This window comes from Cuculus canorus, chromosome 25, assembly GCF_017976375.1.
Source record: "Cuculus canorus isolate bCucCan1 chromosome 25, bCucCan1.pri, whole genome shotgun sequence".
Taxonomy (NCBI): Eukaryota; Metazoa; Chordata; class Aves; order Cuculiformes; family Cuculidae; genus Cuculus; species Cuculus canorus.
In genome coordinates this window covers 1,743,364-1,765,055 of record NC_071425.1, presented here as the reverse complement: position 1 = coordinate 1,765,055, position 21,692 = coordinate 1,743,364, and the positions used below count along the sequence as shown (strand labels likewise).

At 52.8% G+C, this 21,692-nt stretch overlaps 2 protein-coding genes and 13 non-coding genes across 17 annotated transcripts; all 15 read left to right on the top strand.

Annotated features, from left to right (window-relative positions):
• Positions 1-216: 216 nt before the first annotated feature.
• On the top strand, positions 217-2,585 carry RPL23 (ribosomal protein L23). Its single transcript, XM_054088323.1, has 5 exons — positions 217-290; positions 847-930; positions 1,200-1,328; positions 2,140-2,253; positions 2,458-2,585. The coding sequence occupies exons 1-5, from the start codon at positions 278-280 to the stop codon at positions 2,538-2,540; spliced, it is 423 nt and encodes a 140-aa protein (XP_053944298.1). The 5' UTR covers positions 217-277; the 3' UTR covers positions 2,541-2,585.
• Positions 1,775-1,907, top strand: LOC128854621 (small nucleolar RNA SNORA21). The gene has a single exon (XR_008453608.1). It is a non-coding gene; the product is annotated as a small nucleolar RNA SNORA21 (small nucleolar RNA).
• Positions 2,586-4,509: 1,924 nt separating the features above from the next.
• TRNAC-GCA (transfer RNA cysteine (anticodon GCA)) lies at positions 4,510-4,581 on the top strand. The gene has a single exon. It is a non-coding gene; the product is annotated as a tRNA-Cys (tRNA).
• Positions 4,582-5,243: 662 nt separating this feature from the next.
• Positions 5,244-5,315, top strand: TRNAC-GCA (transfer RNA cysteine (anticodon GCA)). Its single transcript has one exon. It is a non-coding gene; the product is annotated as a tRNA-Cys (tRNA).
• A 499-nt stretch (positions 5,316-5,814) lies between these two features.
• On the top strand, positions 5,815-5,886 carry TRNAC-GCA (transfer RNA cysteine (anticodon GCA)). The gene has a single exon. It is a non-coding gene; the product is annotated as a tRNA-Cys (tRNA).
• Positions 5,887-6,399: 513 nt separating this feature from the next.
• TRNAC-GCA (transfer RNA cysteine (anticodon GCA)) lies at positions 6,400-6,471 on the top strand. The gene has a single exon. It is a non-coding gene; the product is annotated as a tRNA-Cys (tRNA).
• A 1,531-nt stretch (positions 6,472-8,002) lies between these two features.
• CWC25 (CWC25 spliceosome associated protein homolog) lies at positions 8,003-21,539 on the top strand. 3 transcript variants are annotated; one of them, XM_054088316.1, is made up of 13 exons: positions 8,003-8,362; positions 8,448-8,633; positions 8,943-9,039; positions 9,281-9,475; positions 14,692-14,864; positions 15,472-15,708; positions 16,401-16,470; positions 16,956-17,083; positions 17,303-17,372; positions 18,125-18,315; positions 19,137-19,220; positions 19,808-19,969; positions 20,997-21,539. In XM_054088316.1, the coding sequence occupies exons 5-13, from the start codon at positions 14,830-14,832 to the stop codon at positions 21,109-21,111; spliced, it is 1,092 nt and encodes a 363-aa protein (XP_053944291.1). In that variant the 5' UTR covers positions 8,003-8,362; positions 8,448-8,633; positions 8,943-9,039; positions 9,281-9,475; positions 14,692-14,829; the 3' UTR covers positions 21,112-21,539. The 3 variants fall into 3 exon arrangements, with proteins under 3 accessions (XP_053944291.1, XP_053944292.1, XP_053944290.1); XM_054088317.1 differs by lacking the exon at positions 8,448-8,633; XM_054088315.1 differs by lacking the exons at positions 8,003-8,362; positions 8,448-8,633; positions 8,943-9,039; positions 9,281-9,475 and adding an exon at positions 13,797-13,934.
• On the top strand, positions 10,096-10,167 carry TRNAC-GCA (transfer RNA cysteine (anticodon GCA)). The gene has a single exon. It is a non-coding gene; the product is annotated as a tRNA-Cys (tRNA).
• Positions 10,574-10,645, top strand: TRNAC-GCA (transfer RNA cysteine (anticodon GCA)). Its single transcript has one exon. It is a non-coding gene; the product is annotated as a tRNA-Cys (tRNA).
• Positions 11,035-11,106, top strand: TRNAC-GCA (transfer RNA cysteine (anticodon GCA)). Its single transcript has one exon. It is a non-coding gene; the product is annotated as a tRNA-Cys (tRNA).
• Positions 11,544-11,615, top strand: TRNAC-GCA (transfer RNA cysteine (anticodon GCA)). Its single transcript has one exon. It is a non-coding gene; the product is annotated as a tRNA-Cys (tRNA).
• On the top strand, positions 12,148-12,219 carry TRNAC-GCA (transfer RNA cysteine (anticodon GCA)). The gene has a single exon. It is a non-coding gene; the product is annotated as a tRNA-Cys (tRNA).
• On the top strand, positions 12,609-12,680 carry TRNAC-GCA (transfer RNA cysteine (anticodon GCA)). Its single transcript has one exon. It is a non-coding gene; the product is annotated as a tRNA-Cys (tRNA).
• On the top strand, positions 13,081-13,152 carry TRNAC-GCA (transfer RNA cysteine (anticodon GCA)). The gene has a single exon. It is a non-coding gene; the product is annotated as a tRNA-Cys (tRNA).
• Positions 13,425-13,496, top strand: TRNAC-GCA (transfer RNA cysteine (anticodon GCA)). Its single transcript has one exon. It is a non-coding gene; the product is annotated as a tRNA-Cys (tRNA).
• Positions 21,540-21,692: the final 153 nt, after the last annotated feature.

The window sequence follows — 21,692 nt, the reverse complement described above, 5'->3', positions numbered from 1 at the left end:
GCCAGTACCGGGGGGGGCGTTCCCCGCCCCTCCTGTTGCAGCCGGTACCGGAGAGGTCGTTCCCCGCCCCTCCTACCGTTGCCGGTAACGGGGTTGTTGCTCCCCACCGCCTCCAGGGGGCGCCGGAGCACACAGCCACCCCCCCCGCGTCACGTGACTCCTACCACCTCCGGGGGGCGCTGCAACCTCTTCGTCTGCTTCACGTGACTCTTCCTGCCACGTGACTCCTCCCATATCCCGGCGTGCCCCGCGGGCCACCTTCTCTTCCGGCGCCAAGATGTCGAAGCGAGGTAAGGAGGCGCGCGGGGGGGAGCAGCGGGATCCGCCTCCATCCGCTTCCATCCGGTGCCCCGCGGCCGGGAGCGCACGCTTTGCTGCTCGGGCGGGGCTTGGCGGAGCAGGGGGGGCCGGGAAGGGGGGTTGGAACGGGAATCCCAGGGAATGGTGGGGGGAGTGTGGGGAAACGGAGGTCCCGGGGAGGTGGAGTGGACACGGGAGGCCTCGGGGGAGGGGAGTGGGGGGAACGAGGGTCCCGGGAGCGGGGGTGAGGGGGGAAGGCTTGGCGGTACGGGGAATCCCGGGAAACGGTGGGAGGGTTGGCGGAACTGGGGGACCCGGGGAGTGCGGGTGGAACGGGAATCCCGGGGAATGATTGGTCGGGTATGGAGGAACGAGAATCCCGGGGAAAGAGGGAGGGGGTGGGAAAATGTGAGGCACGGGGAGGTAACGCTGGAGGGGCCGGTATTGCAGCCCCATCGCGGGGAGGATGGGTCAGGCCGATTCCCCAGTGCCCGGAGTCACTTTGTGCACCCTCACCGTGTTCTTAATGATCATCTTGACCCACAGGACGTGGTGGTTCCTCCGGTGCCAAGTTCCGCATTTCCCTCGGTCTCCCGGTGGGAGCAGTGATCAACTGTGCAGACAACACAGGTGAGCGTGGCTGCCGCCGTGTCCTGACCACCAGGGCCTGAGGAGGAGACACCCGTGGTAACACAGAGGGCGACTGTCTGCGGAACGAGTTCGTAAAAAACAGTTTTCATTTAAAAAGCTCATATTGGGGTATGTTGTATCAGGGAGGCGTGGGAGGATGCAGCAGCACTTAGGGGTGATGTGGCAGCCCGGGCTACTCCCATTGATTGGGGTTTGAAGAGGGAAGCGTTTTCCTGGACAGCCTGGTTGATGCCCGTGTGTCTCCGCAGGTGCCAAGAACCTGTACATCATCTCCGTGAAGGGCATCAAGGGGCGCCTGAATCGGCTGCCGGCGGCAGGTGTGGGTGACATGGTGATGGCGACCGTCAAAAAGGGCAAACCGGAGCTGAGGAAGAAGGGTGAGTGTGGAGAAGAGCAGCGAGTCCTGCAGGGTTGAGGCAGATTTTGAAAGGGAGAACAATTCCTCCTCAATCCCATGTGGAAGGTGGGCAGTGGATCTTCCAGTATTGAAAGGGGCTTCAGGAAAGCTCAGGAGGGGCTCTTGATCAGGGGGGACAGGGACAAGATGAGGGGAACGGTTTTGAGCTGAAAGAGGGGAGATTGAGATGAGACCTTGGGAAGAAATGTTTTGCTGTGAGGGTGGGGAGGCCCTGGCCCAGGTTGCCCAGAGCAGTGGTGGCTGCCCCATCCCTGGAGGGGTTCCAGGCCAGGTTGGATGGGGCTTGGAGCCCCTGATCCAGTGGGAGGTGTCCCTGCCCACGGCAAGGGTGGAAGTGGATGGGCTTTGAGGTCTGTTCTGACCCGAACCATTCCATAATTCTGTGATCTCTGGAGTGTGGTCTCCACCCTTCTGTAAAGCACTCGCAGGGTCTGTGTGCAGTGGCTCGGTGAGTTGTCGCGGAAGGGCAGAGCAAAGGCATCACTTTTGGGTGAAGTGGCAGCTTGTGCTGTTGATTTCAATCAGTGGTGCGACATTCTGCTTTGGAAACAAAGTTTGGCTGCCGCTCTGGCCAGGAAAGGTGGAATTCTTGGTGAATATTGTCTGTGGATTGATGATGTGTTTAGAAATAAAGGTGGGGAAGTGGAAAAACATGGAATTTTCCAAGCGTAGGTGCAGCCCTAGGTGCTACAGAGTTGGTTTTAAGTTATAACTAGCTATAAATTGCAGTTTCTCTTTGTGGTTTCCAAGCTGCTGGTTTCTCATTGCAGTCCATCCGGCAGTGGTGATCCGGCAGCGGAAATCGTACAGGAGGAAAGATGGAGTGTTCCTTTATTTTGAAGATAACGCGGGAGTGATAGTCAATAATAAAGGGGAAATGAAAGGTATGGACGAGAATCCGGTTGCATTGGGCAAAAGGGGAGTGCGGAGAGGGGTAGTGGGGTGGCAGTGCTCCCTAGGGACTCTGTTTTCCTGGGGAAAAGGACCTGGATTCTCTACGGACTGAGCTTGTGCTTGTATAAAGCACTGCCCTGAACCATCTCTGTATCTGCTTTATCCTCACACAGTGTCCTTTCCCTCTCTTCCAGGCTCTGCAATCACAGGCCCTGTGGCTAAGGAGTGTGCGGATCTGTGGCCCAGGATAGCCTCCAACGCGGGAAGCATTGCGTAGATGCGCTCTGCTCCGGAGGGTTTAAATAAAACTCCTTGTACCAAACATGCGGTGTTTGCCTTGCCAAAGCGCCTGCCTCTGCCAAGCGGAACAGCGTTGTGATGAGGGAGTTAGGCCTGGGAAACCTCTGTACAGAACTAGCTGTGTGGATGGACACTTTTGTGGGAAAACGGGATCTGGAGTCCAGTATCCAATGCCAAGTCTCTTCCAGGCAGGTTCTTGTACTACTGGAAAACATCAGGAAGGGGGTTGCACTGGAATGACTTAAACTTTATGTTTAGGCTGACCTGATCCCATTTAGAGATGGGGGTGATAGACAAGAACCCTTCATGCAGGGGTTCCCAAATTGTAGGTGTGCATTTTTGTTCCAGAATGGGCAATTTATGGATTGAGAGCAGCCCTGAAGAGAAGGACTTGGGGGTGTTGGTGGATGAGAAGCTCAATGTGTGCCAGTAATGTGCGCTTGCAGGCCAGAAAGCCAACCCGGGCTGCATCCAAAGCCATGGGACCAGCAGGGCAAGAGAGGGGATTCTGCCCCTCTGGTCCACTGGTGAGACCCCACCGGGATCCAGTTCTGGAGTCCTCAGCACAGGAAGGACATGGAGCTGTTGGAACAAGTCCAGAGGAGGCCACGGAAATGATCCGAGGGCTGGAGCACCTCCTGTATGAGGACAGGCTGAGAGTTGGGGTTGTTCAGCCTGGAGAAGAGAAGGCTGCGGGGAGACCTTAGAGCAGCTTCCAGTGCTGAAAGGGGCTCCAGGAAAGCTGGGGAGGGGCTCTGGATCAGAGAGTGCAGGAACAGGATAAGGGGAACGGTTTTGAGCTGAAAGAGGGGAGATTGAGATGGGATCCTAGGAAGAAATGTTTTACTGTGAGGGTGGGGAGGCCCTGGCCCAGGTTGCCCAGAGCAGTGGTGGCTGCCCCATCCCTGGAGGGGTTCCAGGCCAGGTTGGATGGGGTTTGGAGCCCCTGATCCAGTGGGAGGTGTTCCTGCCCATGGCAGGGGGTGGAACTGGATGGGCTTTAAAGGATCCTTCCAATCCAAACCATTCCATAATTCTGTTCTGTGATTTAACTGCTTGGAGATACTGGTCTGAAAAGTGGTGGGAATGCTGCCAATCTACCAGGAGCTGCAAGAACCTGTTCTGGACAGGGAGCTCTGAAGGTTTCTTGGCCCATTCCAAGGAGCTGTGAGGACACTGGAGCTCCTGGCTGAAGCACAGGTGGGTAAATGCTTTGTTCCCCAGGACCGCTGGTTGCTGCTGGTGTGTAGAAGAGGGGATCTGAACTTTGGGGATCAGAGTTGGGAGGAGGTATGGCTGTGTAAGAGCTCCTGGTGCTCTGTGAAGTTGCTTGTGATGTCCCTCCTGTTCCTCTTTGGCTGAAGCAGAGCCAGGGATTATTTGATTGCTTCCTGGCCCTCCTGAGCAAATATTTAGACTCACAAGCGAAATGGGGGTGACTTTGTCCTGGATGTGGTGGTCCTCGTGCTCTGTAGCGCCAAGACTCGCCCATCGTGTGTGCTGCTGGCGCCGTGGGGTGGGAAATGGGGGGCTGCTCCCTGGACAGGCTGCAGCTCCCACCCCAAGCAGCCCTGGAACAGCTGCGTTTGTTTCCATCCACCCAGGCACAAGGCTGTTCCCACTGCACGCTTCACTTCTCCCATGGAGATCCCCCGAGATTCTTCTATGCTACTCGGTAATGTTCTTGGTGGGGAGTGGAGGGAGGAGGATGGAGAAGGGGGCAAAGCCTCTGGTGTAGCTGCACAAACACAGGCAACGATGGATGAGAGCACCAGGGCCCTACAGTGGCTTGAAAAGTGTGAACGGTTGTGATTCCTGGTGGCGCAGTCACCGGGCTCTGCCCCGCAGGGTCTATAGAGAGGGAGAAACAGCAGTGCAGGACCATGAGGACCAGGACAGAATGGTCCCTGTCCCCAAGGAGCTGAACCCAATACCTCCCCATTCATGGGGGTATAGCTCAGGGGCAGAGCATTTGACTGCAGATCAAGAGGTCCCCGGTTCAAATCCGGGTGCCCCCTCCCTTTTTCCTTCCCTTCATCCAGAAAAAACTTCCCTCGGAGCTCCACTGGTTCTCCTGGAACAGCCTCGCTTGGAAGCTTTGGAAGTGTGGGTGAGATGAGCAGACAGCGAGGTGGATGAAGGACCGGCTGCTGGCAAAGCTCAGCGGGTTGGGATTGGTGGCACAGGGCTCCGTCCTGTGGAACATCTTCACCCATGGCCTGGCTGAACCACTGGAGGCCATGCTGCCATTCGGAGAGACCTGGAGAGGCCACAGTCGGGAAGAGAAGAACCTCATGGAGTTCAACAAGGTGAACTGATAGGATCTGCTCAGCTTCCTCTCCAAAGGATTCTTTTTCACATTACAGCTGGAGCTCAAAAGAGAGGGGAAACTGTCAAAGACTCAGGGGTAGTTGCTGTGTTGAGTTCCCACTCACCAAAACGGAAGGGACTGCAACTGGGAGAGGACACAGAGCCAGGGAGGAGCTGGGTGAGGGCACCTGGTAAATAAAGCGGGGAGGCACTGTCTGTCTGCTGTGTCGGAGTGCCGGGTGTCTGTGCTGTGGCATTTCAGGCTTGGGAGTTCTGCAGCAGGACATGGTCCCTGTGGAACAGAGAGGGGATGGACTGGGAAGCAGTAGACTTGGAATGTTCTTAGCTACAAAAAAAGAGCCACATGTGAGGGGGTATAGCTCAGTGGTAGAGCATTTGACTGCAGATCAAGAGGTCCCTGGTTCAACTCCAGGTGCCCCCTGCCTTTTTTCCCTTGTTTTCATCCAGAAAAAGTCACTTTGGAGCTCTACTGGTTCAATGCTTTGCCCATAAACTGTGCGCAGGCTCCATCCTTGGGTTGATCAGGTGCCGGGGAGAGAGAAAGCAGTGGATTTCCAGGAGAGAAGAGGCTGCTCTGTGGGTGTTGGTGAGGCACGAGAGGAACCGTTTGCACACAGCTGCTTCTTGTGCATGGAGTGTTGGTCTCTGAGCTCCGTTGCTCCGTGTGCCCAAGTCCCCAACTGTTGGGAACCACAGGGGCTGTACAGGTTATGCGTGGCTGCTTCCTACCTTGTCTCTTTGTTGCATTACTTGTTTCTGCTCCAGATTCTCTGTTGTATGCACATTTATGATAATTAATCCTACTTAACTCCCTGTACAGTCCCTGGAGTGGCACAGGGCTCTTGTCTGTAAAGGAATCTCATCAGAGGACATAAAAAATTAGTTGCCTCTAGAAGTCTTTTAGAATGGCCTTTCATAGAGGGGGTATAGCTCAGTGGTAGAGCATTTGACTGCAGATCAAGAGGTCCCTGGTTCAACTCCAGGTGCCCCCTCCTTTTTCCCTTGTTTTCATCCAGAAAAAGTCACTTTGGAGCTCTCTGATTCAGTGCTTTTCCCACAAACTGTTTGCATGCTCTGTCCTTGGTTTTTATTGAGCTCTGTGGAAAAGGAGACCAATCCTATCAGTTCACCTTCCACCTCCATTTGCCAGCCTTTCCCTCAGGAAGCAGAGAGAGAGCTCTCTGTGGGGCACGGGAGCATTTGCTGTGCTTGGAGCATTGGTCTCTGAGCTCAGTTGCTGAGGGTGCTGAGTTTCTGACCCTCAGGAACCAGAGGGGCTGTGAAGGGTGTGAGGCACTGCTCCCTGTCTGCATGTATTCTTCCCTCTGTTCTTAACTCTTTATAGTAGTCATATTTATGATCATTTCTGCTATCTATCTCCCTGTACAGCCTGTGGCCAGCACACAGAGCTATGCAGGACGCTGTAAAGGAATCCAATCAGAGGACAGGAAAACCTGTCTGTCTATAGAAATGGTTTTAAATCTCTGTATAATGGTGCTGTGTGGGGGGGTATAGCTCAGTGGTAGAGCATTTGACTGCAGATCAAGAGGTCCCTGGTTCAACTCCAGGTGCCCCCTTCTCTGGCTGCTTTTTCACCTTTTCTTCTTCCCAAATCCTCCTAAACTGGGGAGACTTGCTGCCACCTCTGAGCTCTGGACGTCACCTGCCAAGCGCACAGACTCTGGTGTTCCTCTCCCTATTCTTTTCTCTGGGGTAGGCACACAGGCATGACTGGCTCAGCAGAGCTGTTGATGCTGTAATTGCATTCATTACACGTTAACTAGCGTGTGTAATTAATGCCTCTGTAGTGGGGATCCCTGCTCCTGCAGTCTCTGAGGGACTCGGGGCCCCTTTGCCGCTGCGGCTCCCCCAGGGCTCGAACCCGCGACCCCCACGCCGGCAGCCGAAGGCGCTGCCTCTCAGCCGCGGCCGCGCGGGGGGCGCGGGGGGGCTTAGGCCACGGGGTGGGAGGCGGTGGCGCCGCGGCTCCGCGCCGGGCCGGGACCCGGGGACCCCAGGTTCGAACCCCGCCTCCGCTGGGCTCCAAGCATCACCAGCACTCTGGGTCTTGCCCCTATGGAACCACAGAATCATCGCGTTAGAACCACACGACTCGATGAAAAGACCCTTAAGATCATCAATCAGAGAATCATGGGATGGTTTGGGTTGGAAAAGACCTCAAAGCCCATACAGGTCCAACCCCTGCCATGGGCAGGGACACCTCCCACTCAATCCTGGTGCTCCAAGCCCCATCCAACCTGGCCTTGAACCCCTCCAGGAATGGGTTAGCCACCACTTCTGACAGTGGTGTCCAATTCTAACTGTCCACTACTGAACCGTAGCCTGGAGTACTTCAGCTGCCTGCCTCTCAGGTCCCTGTTACATGCAGACTCCACCGCTGTCCTGGGCAGCCAGTGCCTGACAACCCTTCCAGTGAAGAAACTTTTCCCAATTCTCAATCTTAAACCTCCCCTGGTGCAGCTTGAGGTCATTTCCTCTCGTCCTATCTCCTGTTACTTGGAAGAAGCCCAGCACCGCACCCATCTCCCCACAACCTCCTTTCCAGGTGCTGCAGAGAGCAATGAGGTCCCTCTCAGCCTCCTCTTCCCTGGCCTAAACAGCCTCAGGTCTCTCAGCCGCTTCCAGAATCCCTGGGCTCCAGCTCCGTTCCCTTCTCCGGAGGCGTTCCAGCCCCCTAAAGGTCTTTCTTGGAGTGAGGGGCCCAAAACTGAACACAGGATTTGATGTGCAGCCTCACCAGCGCCGAGCAGAGGGGGATGATCCCTGCCTGCTCCTGCTGGTCACCCCGTGGCTGACACGTGCCGGGATGCCGTTGGCCTTCTTGGCCACGCGGTTCCAGACCGGAACCGCAGGGAGGGGGGTCCCCCGTTACCGTTCCTTTTTTCCCGTTGTCCCTTCCGAGCGCACCTTTAGGCACTGCGGTGGCCCAGGGCAACCTCCGCCCCGCCGCCATCTTGGCTGCTGCCCCCCCTTCCCCAGCGACGCGCCGGAAGGTACGTCACTATCGCAGCGTCGCGAGGGAGATGACGTCACTGAGCCGTGCCGCGCGGGGTGGCCGGGCCCGCGGTGCGCCGTGATGACGTCACGGGGCGCCTGTAGTGGCCAGGGCGGCGGTGCCACGGCGGGAGGCGACTGGGGAGGGGCCGTATTGTCTCTTCCCGTCCCGCAGAGCCCGAGGAGGAGCCGGTACCCCATGAGCAGGCCGAGAGGAGGAGGCAAAGGAGCTGCGGGGCTGAGGGCTCCGTCCTGGGAGGGGAGCGGGGGGTCCCGGTTCCCGGGACTACCGGTTCCTGGGACTACCGGTTCGGCTCTGCCCGGGGCTGTTTGTAACGGCCCGACCCTGCTGCTGCCGCCATAGGGAGAACCGGCTGGGCCGGCGGTGCCGCTTCTGCGGTGGAGCTGTGTTGGGAGAGGCTACTCGGCTGATTGCTGTTCCCTTTCATTAAGGTAATTAGCGGGTTTGGGGTAATTAGTGTTTTCCTGTAGCTGTGACGCATAATTGCATGTGCAAACAAGAATATTGCCTTGCCAGGGGTTGGAAGTTGAACGTTTCCGATGGAAAAATGTCTCTGTTTGTATGGAAATGGGTGTTCGCCACTTCTCACCTCCGCTGGCTGAGCCTCCAACCCCAAACCCCGTCGGAGTCTGATGGAAAAGGAATTGCAGAGGTTTGGAACAGGAAAAATGGAGCCTGAGTGGCTGGAGCAGGGGTTAGGAGGTGAGGCTGTCCCGTGGGATTTAACGATTCCTTTCCCCATCTTCTTCCCGCTTTGCTGCTGAGGGTCCTGTGGGGAGGCACGATCCGTGCTCCCAAGCTCTTGAGGGATATGGATCCAGTTGCCAGCTCCTTCCTCTGCCCAGACTCGTTCCAAGCTGCTTTGGAATGGAACAGTTTGCAGCGGGTCCTGGAAATCTGCCTCCCCTCAAAAAGAAATCTGCCTTCTCTCACAAACGTGCCCTTTCTCCCTACCCCATCATCAAAGCCTGTTGCATTCTTCAGTTTTTGTTCTCCCTCTCTTCCCTGCAGCGCTACGGTCACCCACGCAGGGAAGGATGCATAGTGGATCCATTCTGTAGTGGTGAGATGGAGCAGAAGAACCAGAGCAGGAGTTGACGAGGTGCAGGTATGTGTCCTGCTCCCAGCTCCTGGGTGGGAATATCTGGAGTGAGGAACGGCCATGTGAAAATACATCGGGATGTTTGTAAAGCACTATTTGGCCGGCCACCAGGAATTTGTCAGAAAGCGTGGCCTGAAAAAGGTTTCTCTTGCTTCCTGAGAGCTGGGAGCTGTGCACTGGCAGCAGCCAGGGCAGAGGATTTTGGGGAAAGGCTTGCATGGACTGAGTGCTCCTGTCTTTTCCACAGGCCATTCCACGGAGCAGTCGAGCGCTCAGAGCTTCTTCCCAGCAGCCCTGAAATCCTGAAGGGCACAGCAGGTGCTCCGGCAGTCCTGGAAGCACTCCACTCTTGTGGCTGCGATAGAGCTCTTTCTTCCCAAGAGATGCTGGAGCTGTTCCTTAGGCTGGGGAGAGAGACAGAGAAACCAGCACGGGAATAAAGGTGCTCGCCCTCCATCTCTTTTATCGGCTATTCTGGATGTTTTGGGAATCGTACAATCATAGAATAGTTTAGGTTGGAAGGGACCTTAAAGATCATCCAGTTCCAACCTCTGCCATGAGCAGGGACGCCTCCCACTGGCTCAGGGGCTCCAAGCCCCATCCAGCCTGGCCTTGAACCCCTCCAGGGATGGGGCAGCCACAGCCTCCCTGGGCAATGTGTTCCAGTGCTATTTCCAAGCAGGGCATGGCCTGGCAGTCATCCAAATGCTCTGGGTGTTGGTTTTCCCTGTCTCCATCCCCTGGGCAGTTGGTTGGGAAGAGAGCGAGGCCGGCAGCACAGGAGGTGTTGTGGAACGCGATTGCTTGGCGTGGCTAGTGAGCTCTGTGCTGGCTGGGCACAGCCCGGGAGCAAGTCCTGGCAGGTGTGTTTGGGAGTTAGGGCTTCCAGGTGTTCCTTGTTCTCTTCCAGGACGGGAGGTTTTAGAGGCAGGTAACTGGGCATCCACAGACTTGGCTGCTGGAAAGCCTTCAGGCAACAGTGTGGGAACACAGGAGATGGGATAGAGCAGAACCAACTGGTCCTTCTCCCTAAGGAGCCAGACCCAGCCTTGCTGCATAGGTGGGGGTATAGCTCAGTGGTAGAGCATTTGACTGCAGATCAAGAGGTCCCTGGTTCAACTCCAGGTGCCCCCTCCTTTTTCCTTTGTTTTGATCCAGAAAAAGTCACTTTGGAGCTTTCCAGTTCAGTGCTTTTCCCACAAACTGTTTGCATGCTCCGTCCTTATTTTTATTGGGTTCTGTGGAAAGAGAAAGTAGTGGATTCCCTGTTTCAGCTCCAGGTGTCTCATCTTTTTTCTCCTTGCAGCTCCCTTTTGCCAGGCTTTCTCTGAGGAAGCAGAGGAAGGGCTCTCCTTGGGACATGGGAGAGTGTTGCTGTGCCTGGAGCGTTGGTCACTGAGCTCCATTGCTGAGGGTGCTGAGGCCTTGAGAGTTTGGAATGGTAGGAGTTGTTCCATTGCATTGTGCATCAGGATTTGGTCCAAGACTGAGGAAGAACAGACTTGGAACATTATGGGTTGTTGCTGTGACAGGTGTGTGAGGGGGTATAGCTCAGTGGTAGAGCATTTGACTGCAGATCAAGAGGTCCCTGGTTCAACTCCAGGTGCCCCCTCCTTTTCCCCTTCTTTTGATCCAGAAAAAGTCACTTTGGAGCTCTCTGGTTCAACGCTTTCCCCCCAGATTGACTGAAAGCTCCATCCTCTGCTTTTATTGGGTTCTGGGGAGAGGGAAAGCAACAGATTCCCTGGTTTGACTCCAGGTGCCTCCTCTCCTCTTCTCCTTCTGCTCCCTTTTGCCAGGATTTCCCGAAGGAGGCAGAGGGAGGGCTCTCCTTGGGGCATGGGAGTATGTGCTGTGCCTGGAGCGTTGGTCTCTGAGGTCTGTTGGTGAATGTGCTGAGTTTCTGAGTGTCAGGAACTGCAGGGATTGTCACACTACATCCTGCACTGGGGAAAACCAGACTTGGGATGTTGTCGGTTGGTGGAGGAACAGGTTTCTCAGGGGGGTATAGCTCAGTGGTAGAGCATTTGACTGCAGATCAAGAGGTCCCTGGTTCAACTCCAGGTGCCCCCTCCCTTTTCCCTTCTTTTTAACCAGAAAAAGTCACTTTGGAGCTCTCTGGTTCAATGCTTTTCCCCCAAAACGTCTACAGGCTCTGTTCTTCAATTTGATTAGATGCTGCGAAGAGCAAAAGCAGTGGATTCCCTGTTTCAACTCCAGGTGTCTCATCTTTTCTTCTCCTTCCAGCTCCCTTTTGCCAGCCTTTCTCTGGGGAAGCAGAGGGAGAGCTCTCCATGGGGTGTGGGAGCGTGTGCTGTGCCTTGTGTGTTGGTCACTGAGCTTCAGTGCTCATGGAGTTGAGGCCCTGACAGTCAGGAAGCACAGGAATTGTCCTGGAACCACATGAGGATTTGGTCCTAGCCTGAGAAGAACAGACTTGGAATGTTGTTGGTTTGTTGGTTGGCATTGTTTGTTGGTTGGCATTGTTTGTTGGTTGGACAGGTTTTTCAGGGGGTATAGCTCAGTGGTAGAGCATTTGACTGCAGATCAAGAGGTCCCTGGTTCAACTCCAGGTGCCCCCTCCCTCTTCCTTCTTTTTACCCAGAAAAACTTGCTTTAGAGCTCTCTAGGTTGATGCTTTTCCCACAAAACATCTACAGGCTTTGTCCTCAGTTTGATTGGGTGCTGGGGAGAGGGAAAGCAGCAGATTCTGTATTTCAGCTCCAGGTGTCTCATCTTTTCTTCTCCTTGCAGCTCCCTTTTGCCAGGCTTTCTCCGAGAAAGCAGAGGGAGAGCTCTCCATGGGGTGTGGGAGCATGTGCTGTGCCTGGAGCATTGGTCACTGAGCTCGGTTGCTCAGGGTGCTGAGGCCTTGACCGTCGGGAACCACAGGGGCTGTGCAGGGTGTGAGCGGCTGCTCCCTGCCTGTGTGTTCTTCTCTCTGTTCTTAATTCTCTGTAGCAGTCATTTAGGATAATAGATCCTATTTAACTCCCTGTACAGCTTTGGGCTGGTGCATAGAGGGGCACAGGGCTCTGTCTGCTAAAGGAATCTCACCAGAGGACAGAAAAACCTGTCTCCCTATAGAAATGTTTTAGGGTTCTTTCTCAGAGAGGGGGTATAGCTCAGTGGTAGAGCATTTGACTGCAGATCAAGAGGTCCCTGGTTCAACTCCAGGTGCCCCCTCCTTTTCCCCTTCTTTTGATCCAGAAAAAGTCACTTTGGAGCTCTCTGGTTCAGTGCTTTCCCCCCAGACTGACTGAAAGCTCCATCCTCTGCTTTTATTGGGTTCTGGGGAGAGGGAAAGCAACGGATTCCCTGGTTCGACTCCAGGTGCCTCCTCTCCTCTTCTCCTTCTGCTCCCTTTTGCCAGGCTTTCCCGGAGGAAGCAGAGGGAGGGCTCTCCATGGGGCGTGGGAGCGCGTGCTGTGCCTGGAGCGTTGGTCTCTGAGGTCTGTTGGTGAATATGCTGAGTTTCTGATTGTCAGGAACTGCAGGGATTGTCACACTACATCCTGCACTGGGGAAAACCAGACTTGGGATGTTGTTGGTTGGTGGATGAGCAGGTTTCTCAGGGGGGTATAGCTCAGTGGTAGAGCATTTGACTGCAGATCAAGAGGTCCCTGGTTCAACTCCAGGTGCCCCCTCCCTTTTCCCTTCTTTTGATCCAGAAAAAGTCACTTTGGAGCTCTCTGGTTCAGTGCTTTCCCCCCAGACTGATTGAAAGCTCTACCCTCTGCTTTTATTGGGTTCTGGGAAGAGGGAAGGCAACGGATTCCCTGGTTCAACTTCAGGTGTTCCTTCTCCTTGCAGCTCCCTTTTGCCAGGCTTTCTCTGAGGAAGCAGAGGAAGGGCTCTCCTTGGGACATGGGAGAGTGTTGCTGTGCCTGGAGCGTTGGTCACTGAGCTCCATTGCTGAGGGTGCTGAGGCCTTGAGAGTTTGGAATGGTGGTTGTTGTTCCATTGCATCATGCACCAGGATTTGGTCCAAGACTGAGGAAGAGCAGACTTGGAACATTATGGGTTGTTGCTGTGGCAGGTGTGTGAGGGGGTATAGCTCAGTGGTAGAGCATTTGACTGCAGATCAAGAGGTCCCTGGTTCAACTCCAGGTGCCCCCTCCCTTTTCCTTTTTATCTGGAAAAAAAGTCACTTTGGAGCTCTCTGTTTGATGCTTTTCCCAGGACTGTCTGCAGACTCTGTCATAGTTTGATCAGGTGCTGGGGAGAAGGAAAAGAACAGATTCCCGGGGGAGAAGAGGCTGCTCCATGGCTCTTTTTGCAGCGTAGCTGTTCATATGCATTCTCTCCAGTAACTGAATCTCATCAGAGGAGAGGAAAACTTTATTTCCTTTAGACGCGATTTTAAAATCCACCAGTGTGATTCCTATCAAGGGGGTATAGCTCAGTGGTAGAGCATTTGACTGCAGATCAAGAGGTCCCTGGTTCAACTCCAGGTGCCCCCTCTCCTCTTCAAGCTTCCTTTTTACCTTTTCTTCTTCCCAGTCTTTCCGGGCTGTGCAGATTTCCTGACCCCTGGACCTCTCCTGGCGATGGAATCTGCACGGGATCTGTCTCTGCCGTTCCTCTCCCTCGTCTCCCGCGGATGGAAGGGCCCTGGCTCAGCACAGCTGCCGTTCCTCTCGTTTATCTTGTCCTTAATTGCGTTAATTACACGTTAATCAACGCCTGTATTCAATAGCTTGAGCGCGCGGAGCTACCCGAGCGCCATATTTGCTGTGGCACTCTCCTCGGCGGAAGTGACGTCACTAACTCACGCCACATCCGCTTTGTCAGGGTGGGGCCGCGGCGCGTTGGTCACTGCACTGCGCGGCGCGCGTTGTTGACGTCAGCGTGAGGCCGGTAGCGGCGGGAGCAGCGCCGCCATGGGAGGGGGCGACCTGGTGAGGGGCGAGCGGGGCCCGGGGGCTGCGAGCGGGACCGGGGGCTGCGCGGGCGGGCAACGGGGCCGGGGCGAGCGGCTCCCCCGGGGCCTGGCCTTGCGCGGACGGGCGGCGGGGCCTATGGGCGCTCGCGGCAACGACAGCGGCACCGGTGGCCGTGGTGGGGCGGGAGGAGCAGGTGGCGACCTCTGAGCCTCGGCCTCGCGATGCGGGGGCAGCAGGGAGCGCGGTGGCTCGGTATTAACGGCCCCGTCTTGGTCGGGTGGGAGGGCAGCCGGGAGCGCAGTGTTCTGGTATTAACGGCCCCGTCCCGGTGGGGTGGGCGGAGCATGTAGCACTGTCCAGGCCTCGGCCCCGTGGTGGGAGAGCAGCTGGGAGCACGGTCGCCCGGTGTTAACGGCCCCTGTGGAGCAGGAAGGAGCGTGTGTCCTCGGCTCCGGGATGGGACGGTAGTGGAGAGCACGGTTGCCCGGTATTAACGGCCCTGTGCTGGTGGAGCAAGAAGAGCAGGTGGTGCTGTCAGGGCCTCAGCCCCGTGGTGGGAGGGCAGTGAATGAGCACAGCATCCTGTTAGTAACAGTCGCATCCCGGTGTGGTCTTGGTTTGGGGGTGAGTGGGCTGTGGGGCTCAGCTGTTAAAAGTTCTCTCCTGGTGGGGCAGGAGGAGCTTGTGGCATTGTCTGGGCCTCTGCCCTGTGATTGCAGGGAGTGCAGGGGCCCGGTATTAACTGTCCTGTGCTGATGTCCCCCTCCTGCAGAACCTGAAGAAGAGCTGGCACCCGCAGACGCTTCGCAATGTGGAGAAGGTGTGGAAAGCTGAGCAGAAACATGAGGCCGAGAGGAAGAAGATTGAGGAACTGCAGCGGGAGCTGCAGGAGGAGCGGGCGCGGGAGGAGATGCAGCGCTACGCCGAGGACATGGGCACTGTCAGGTGAGGGGTGGCTGCTGCCCTTCGGAGCGATGATGTTGGCCCTCAATGTCCTCTGCGGACAAGCACTGCTGTACAAAATGTGACTCTGTTGCCACATTGGCAGTAGCCAATCCCTACATCACCAAGATAGATGTTGTTCATTCAGAGTTTGCACAAATTCTGGGTACTTGGGGGAGACGGACCCTCCAAACTTGAGTATGAAGCCCCCAACACAGACCTCACAACTTTATACACTGTTGGTAGGTCAATATTTATAGAATTCCCAGAAAAGTCATGCACAAATTGGGGGAAAATGTTTCATTTTTTTAATAACAGATTGGGGAAAGTGTTTCCTTTTTTCATAATGAGTTTAGTGGTCACAAAACCATTTATGATCCAAGTTTTAGCTCCTTGTAAAAGTCTCGGGGTCTTTTTGCAGTTTTATAAGTTTGTGTGTTTCTCATTTCTTTCAACACTGCCCGCTGAGGTGATGCGGGGGCTCCCAGTGCCTGTGAAAGCCGTGGCTTTAATGTTTTTGGTGCTAAAATGTTTCCACTCACCTCTATGAGCCTTAAAGTGTAAATTTAGAACGGCGAGAAGTGAAATAAAATGGTCTTGTTGACAATAGGAAAAAAGAAGAGAAGCTGGAGTGGATGTACCAGGGCCCTGGTGGTATGGTGAACAGAGAGGAATATCTTATGGGTCGCCCCGTGGACAAATACATCTTTGAGAAGGGAGAAGACAAGGACGCAGGCTGTTCCAGTGAGACGGGACTTCTCCCAGGCTCCATTTTTGCCAAGAGCGGTGCCAATTCTGTCCTAGATATGGCAAACAAGATCCGGGAGGATCCGCTCTTCATGATAAGGTATTAAAGGTGGAGCAAAAAGCTGTGGTGAGGCAAACAATCAGTGTTAATAACTCACTGAGAGCTGAATTGTTTCTCTTTGTAAAGACACTCTCAGGTCTGATCCTGAAAGCCGCACCTGCCTGTTGGGAAGCTCCAGGCTGGGAGTGGCAGTTCTGATTGCGGAGGCGTTACCGGCCACTGGCACAGTCAAGCCGGATTTATGTCCTGTGTTCTAGCACAGCAATGTGATGTCAAGTAACATTTGCACTGCGCTTACTGCTTGTGGATAATTTTGCTGATGATTTCAACTCTTAAGATTTGAGCTGAAAAATGAGGAAGTTTGTTCTGCTTTAGCTCGAACCGGAACATAGATATAAATGCAAAGATTGTTATTACCCATTAATTTTTCTCCACTAGTTTAGCTCACCCTGTCATTATGTGGATGTGAATAAATCTGGTCTGCTCTGAGATTTCAGGCATTTATTAGCATTGATGGCAACAGAACAATTATGTGTTTACCTTGCTAGTTGCACTCTTAGCTGGAGAGATAAGGACAAGACTCCTCCTTAGTTGGATGTTGTGCTGAATGTACAAAACTTGCTCTGTTTCCCGCTTCTTGTGTTCTTAGAGCTTGCACTTGATCAGTGTCTTTCATGAAAATGTGGTATTTTCAGTTGTTTGAAAGCACTAATTTCTTTTTTCTGCTTCAGGAAGAGGGAGGAGGAGAAGAAGAGAGAAGTTTTGAATAATCCTGTGAAAATGAAGAAAATAAAACAATTGGTAGGTGCATCTCAGCACTCCTTTACAGACTGAAAGCATAGAATCCATGGAAACAGGGAGAGGAGCGTACATCAAAATCAGTATTGTTAGCAAGGAGCTGACTCAGAAAAACAGAACAAATTCAGCTTTCTGTGATCTTGGTGTGATAGAACAAGGTCTCTCATCAGTCTCTCAGCAGGAACTGATTTCTCTTCCTTTCACGTTCGGTTTTAAGTTGTTTTGCTCTTCTGCTGTGCTTTCTATTAGCTTGTGATTAATTATTGATTTAGTACCACAGGGTGATTTTAGACATACGATGTGACATGCACTGGTCCCAGGAATGGCTCCGTGCTGCTCCTTAGTTTTGGGAGAGGAGCTCGTTAGAGGGTCTGGGTTTTGTTCTGAGAGCCTTTGCACAGAGAACTCTGCTGCTTTGAACCGTGATACTGACTGCCCACGTGCAGAGACAGTCGTTATTACTAACCAAACAGTGTCTTGCTTTATAGCTGCAGAACAGCTTAGATAAAAAAGAGAAAAAGAAGAAGAAAGAGAAGAAGAAGAAGCACAAGAAACATCGACGTCGCAGTTCTAGCAGTGAAAGTGACAGCAGCGAGGATGAGCGAAGCAAAAATAAGTATGTTTGAGGTTTTGTGGTAAAAATACCTTCTTTCCTGCTTATCACTTTTTCATGTCTTTTTGTTATCTTGCTGGTTAATGCTCTTAATTGGCCTAAATGTTTCTGTATTGTTACTTTATTGGTTTGGCATCATTAAATTATTTTTGTGACATTTTAATGCTAAAAATATTCTTGAATTGAATCTGCTTCAGAAGTGGTATTCTGTTTCCTCTCTAGGTCTCAGAAGAGGATGAACAGTTCCTCCTGGAAACCTGCTCCTGCCAAAGTCCCAGGATATGGCCTACAAGTACGTGTTTGTTGCACAGCTCTCTCAGTAGCAAGCGCCCTGGGTTAGGGAATAACACGTGTTTTGGCAATTCGTGGCAAGACCACTTCATCATTGGTGGGTGCTGGGCTCTTCTCCCAAGTAAGAAGGGATAGGATGAGAGGAAATGGCCTCAAGTTGCACCAGGGGAGGTTTAGATTCAAGACTGGGAAAATATCTTTACTTGTAGAGAGGTGAAGCCCTGGCAGAGGCTGCTCTGGGCAGTGGAGGAGCCTCCATCCCTGGAGGGGATCAAACAAAATGTGGTTGTGGCACTTTAGGATATGGTTTAGTTGGCACGGTGGGGTTGGGCTGGTGGTTCGAACTGATGATTTTCGAGGGCTCTTCCAACCTTAATGATTTTATGACCAGCAAGAAGAGTAACATGAGGGGGATGTGATATAATACAGTTCAGATTCAATTTGAAGCCACCTAAGCCTTGAAATTGAAGTTGTTCAGAGCCTAGTAGGGCTTCTGTCTGCTCTAAATTCAAGTTAAGTTTCTTTAGGGTCGCACATCAGTTCAAATCCTCTGCTTAACTGTTTTGGCTGTTTCAATTACTGAACATTGTACAGTATTTATGTTGTCAGACAGGGGTGTGAACGAGAACCTAGGGAGTGAGATAAGTAAAGGCAAACCTTCTTGCGCTGAGCCTAGCCTGAGGTCTCCCCTGCAGCCTTACATTGTTGTGCTCTTCCATTATGTCTCTCCTGACAGACCCTTCTGAATTCCAGGTTAGAGACCCTGACCAGAGCTACAGGTCTCGGAGCTCTCCAGCTGCCGGCCAGGAGAGGGCATCCCACAAGCACCGGGATGGCTCCAGGTCCAGGAGCCAGTCCCGCTCTCCTCAGAGGCGCTCTAGCAAGAAGAATTCAGAACAGTCTGGATGCCGGGGATCAAGATCTCCTTCCAGACACAGCAAACAGTAAGTGCGGCCAACCTGGATAGTGCAAACCTAGGGCTGCTGGGGGGGTAGTTCTCTCTAGCCCACATCCCTCCTGTCCAGTCTCCTTCCACCGCTTCACTGTTCTGGCTATGTGATTGTTCGGTTCTGGGTGTAAAGGTAGAAGCTGTGCCATTGTGGAGGAGTACAGAAGCACACAGGTTACCTCCTGGAGGGGTCCTGCTGTCTGCAGTTATGATTCTTGTTTGCGACACCTTCTTCCAGGGTGCGCCCTTCGGGTATTGGGTGCGACTGTGCTTTGTTTGGGCTGCTGATTCTCTTTAAAAGATGTTCATAATTGTGCAATCATAGAATCGTAGAATAGTTTGGGTTGAAAGGGACCTTAAACATCATCCAGTTCCAGCCCCGTGTGATAGGCAGGGACACATCCCAAGGGATCAGGCTGCATCCCATCTGAACGCCTGGGATGCAGGGATGGGGCAGCCACAACTTCCCTGGGCAACCTGGGCCAGTGCCTCACCACTGTCATCATGAAAAAATTCCTCCTTATGTCTAGTCTAAATCTGCCCCTCTCCAATTTATAGCCATTATCTTTACTAAATGGTGATAAAATCATGTACCAGGTATTTATTGTTTGCTGATGAAAGAATTAAAATTAAGTAAAAATATATAGACATTCAAAGCATATTAAGAGTCATTTGGATTTGGTTTAGAGTAGAGGGGGAACAGTCTCACAGCCACAAGAGAGGCCTTGGTTTCAGAATGTCTGCAGAACAATCCAGGGTAGGTTTAGAGATGTGGGAATGTGTGTCTGTCCTGACAAGGGTGTTTCTGGGTTACAGGCACAGCAAGGAGGAAAAAGGGAGAGCCAGAAGCCCTTCCCCCAAGAAAAGCTATCGACGGCAGCATACTCCAGGTTACACGAGGTATGTAAGGTCTTCTTCCTCTGCTTTGAGGTAGAAACTGCCTTGGTGATTGTGAAACAGCCAGCTGTAATTTGCAAATCAGATATTATTCTGTTAACTGTAACAGATAGGATTAGATGTCCAGAAAGCCGAGTAGACGGTCTGCTCTGTTTCCTTTTCTTGAGCCTGATTGTTTGTTAACGCCTTGGAGAGCTTCCCAAGCCCTAACCCATGGGGTTGCTGGTTCTCCATGTATCTTGCATCGCTGCGCAAGGCAGTGACATGAAGTGACTCTTTGTCTCGTAGGCTGTTAATTAGAAGTGTTCTGTTTCACTGTCATCAGGAAAATGTGGCCTTGACAGCATCATCTTGCCACTCAGTTAAAAGCAAGGGGAGGAAAGGGAGAAAATGGACCCTTACAAGGGGCACGGTAAAGCAGAATGTTTAGACGTATACTTAGGAGCTTTAATGATTTGCCACCAAAGGAAAAAAACACGTTAAACACTCCTAATTTTGGGATTGTAAATCATCTTAAAGAGTGGAAAGCAAGAGGGGAGTGGGCTCAGCGTGCTGTTGATTCACAGCAGTGATGTTGTCTACACAAACAGAAAGATCTCTCCTGAGGAACTAGAGCGTAAACGCCAGGAAATGATGGAAAACGCCAAGTGGCGGGACGAGGAGAGAGCGAACAACCTCAGGAAACACAAAAAGGAGGAGGAGCTGGAGCGAGAACTGGAGAAACTTGACTCCAGGGATGGGAAGTTCTTCAAGTGAGTGTCTTTTAGTATTTCACTTAGGGGAAATTGAGGCCGCAGCTGCTCAGGAGCGAGTGTTGGCTTCTGTTTGAGGTGTTTTGGCCTATGAGATTCAGCTCTGCTGTGTTGTGTGGTAGATTCTGCTCCTCTGCTCTGCTCTGGTGAGACCCCACTTGGAGCCCTGTGACCAGCTCTGGAGTCCTCAGCACAGGAAGGACATGGAGCTGTTGGAGTGAGTCCAGAGGAGGCCACAGAGATGAATGATCCAAGAGCTGGAGCACCTCCTGTACGAGGACAGGCTGAGAGTTAGGGTTGTTCAGTCCAGAGCAGAGAAGGCTCCAGGGAGACCTTGGAGCATTCCCCAGGGCTCCATAAAGTACTCAGAGGAGGATATGTACTTAATTCCTGAAGCTGCCTCGAGCTGGGATTATTCAAGAACGGCTTAAAATCACAACAGGTTTTCCCCAGGAGCAAAATATCTTGTGGAGGGGGATATTTGTATATTTCCCTGCGCAGAAGAAACTGCTTGAACTGGCAAACTGTGTTTATCAATATGTTGTTTGAGGTGGGAGAGGGCATGAGGACATCATTTGGGAAAGCGCAGCAGCATGATCTGAAGTAGTAGAATGCGGCAGTTGGTTGCAATGTCCCGTCTCAGTGTGGTCACAGCGTGAGCTCTGGCGTTTGGGCTCCCAGAGGACCAACTGCCTTCTGTTTGGGGGCACATTGCTTTTCCCTCCTTTGCTTCCCAGAAAGCAATCGTGTCCCTGGTGATGGATGCATTTGTAATTAACAGTTGTATTTGGAAGGTGGAAGAGACTTGGGAGCTACTGAAAATGTATTTCTGAGCGCTGGCCTTAAATAAGGCATTGAATCTGGCACAACCCAAACTAGAAGCTGTTCCATTCTTTCAGTGCAGGCTTTTATATGGAACAATTTTCTGTGTTAGATTGGATTTGGGGATGATGGATCCTGCTAGAAATGGTGTGTAATGCTTGGAGAGAGAGATTCTGATTTCTTTCTTTGCTTGCCTTTTCTGCAGTCGCTTAAAACTAGAGAGCGCATCCACTTCTACCCTGGAGGACCGGGTGAAACGCAATATCCACTCTCTTCAGAGAACTCCTGCTGCCTTGGAAAAAAACTTTATGCAGAGATGAGCCTTGTTCTCGCTCTGCTCTTGTGAGCAGTGAAATGGACGCTGGTTCCCAAAGGTGAGAGAATCTCCGGCACAGAGTTGCTGCTCCCTCCAGGAACAGCTCCATCTCCCAAAGAGGCATTGGATTGCCGTGCTGCAGCCTGCAGCGTGTTTGGGACTTGTGGCGCCGTGAATACCTTTGTCATAAGTGTGACCTTGCTAGCCAACCTTTGCTGGAGAACTCGTGAGCCTTTGTATCCTATTTTTAATGCATCACCAGGTCCTTTTCCTTCTCTCTCCACCATAACTGCTGCCACTTTTGTACACATATTGCAGATTACGCCAGGTGGGAACCTCTTTCTACGCTGGGCAGACTGTCAAGGCTCTTTGTATGCCAGATCAAAACACCTGGTTTTGTTAGTCCTTAAAAATCGGAGCAGAACAAATTCACACAGGAGTTAATTTCGTGGAATTTGATAAAGCTTGCGTGAGGGACAGACAAAATCCTGCTCACTGCTGTCCCCATTCCAGGTGTGGGTAAGAAGGGGATGTTAGACAAGCCTGTGAATCCTCTGTGGCCGGGATTTGGCTGCTCATGGATGT

Bases quoted from the DNA above. Each gene is read 5' to 3' on its own strand.
- CWC25 (XM_054088315.1), top strand. The intron at 16,471-16,955 runs GTAGGTGCATCT...CTTGCTTTATAG, and splicing joins TGAAGAAAATAAAACAATTG to CTGCAGAACAGCTTAGATAA. The intron at 17,373-18,124 runs GTACGTGTTTGT...TCTGAATTCCAG, and splicing joins TCCCAGGATATGGCCTACAA to GTTAGAGACCCTGACCAGAG.
- RPL23 (XM_054088323.1), top strand. The intron at 931-1,199 runs GTGAGCGTGGCT...GTGTCTCCGCAG, and splicing joins CAACTGTGCAGACAACACAG to GTGCCAAGAACCTGTACATC. The intron at 1,329-2,139 runs GTGAGTGTGGAG...TTCTCATTGCAG, and splicing joins ACCGGAGCTGAGGAAGAAGG to TCCATCCGGCAGTGGTGATC.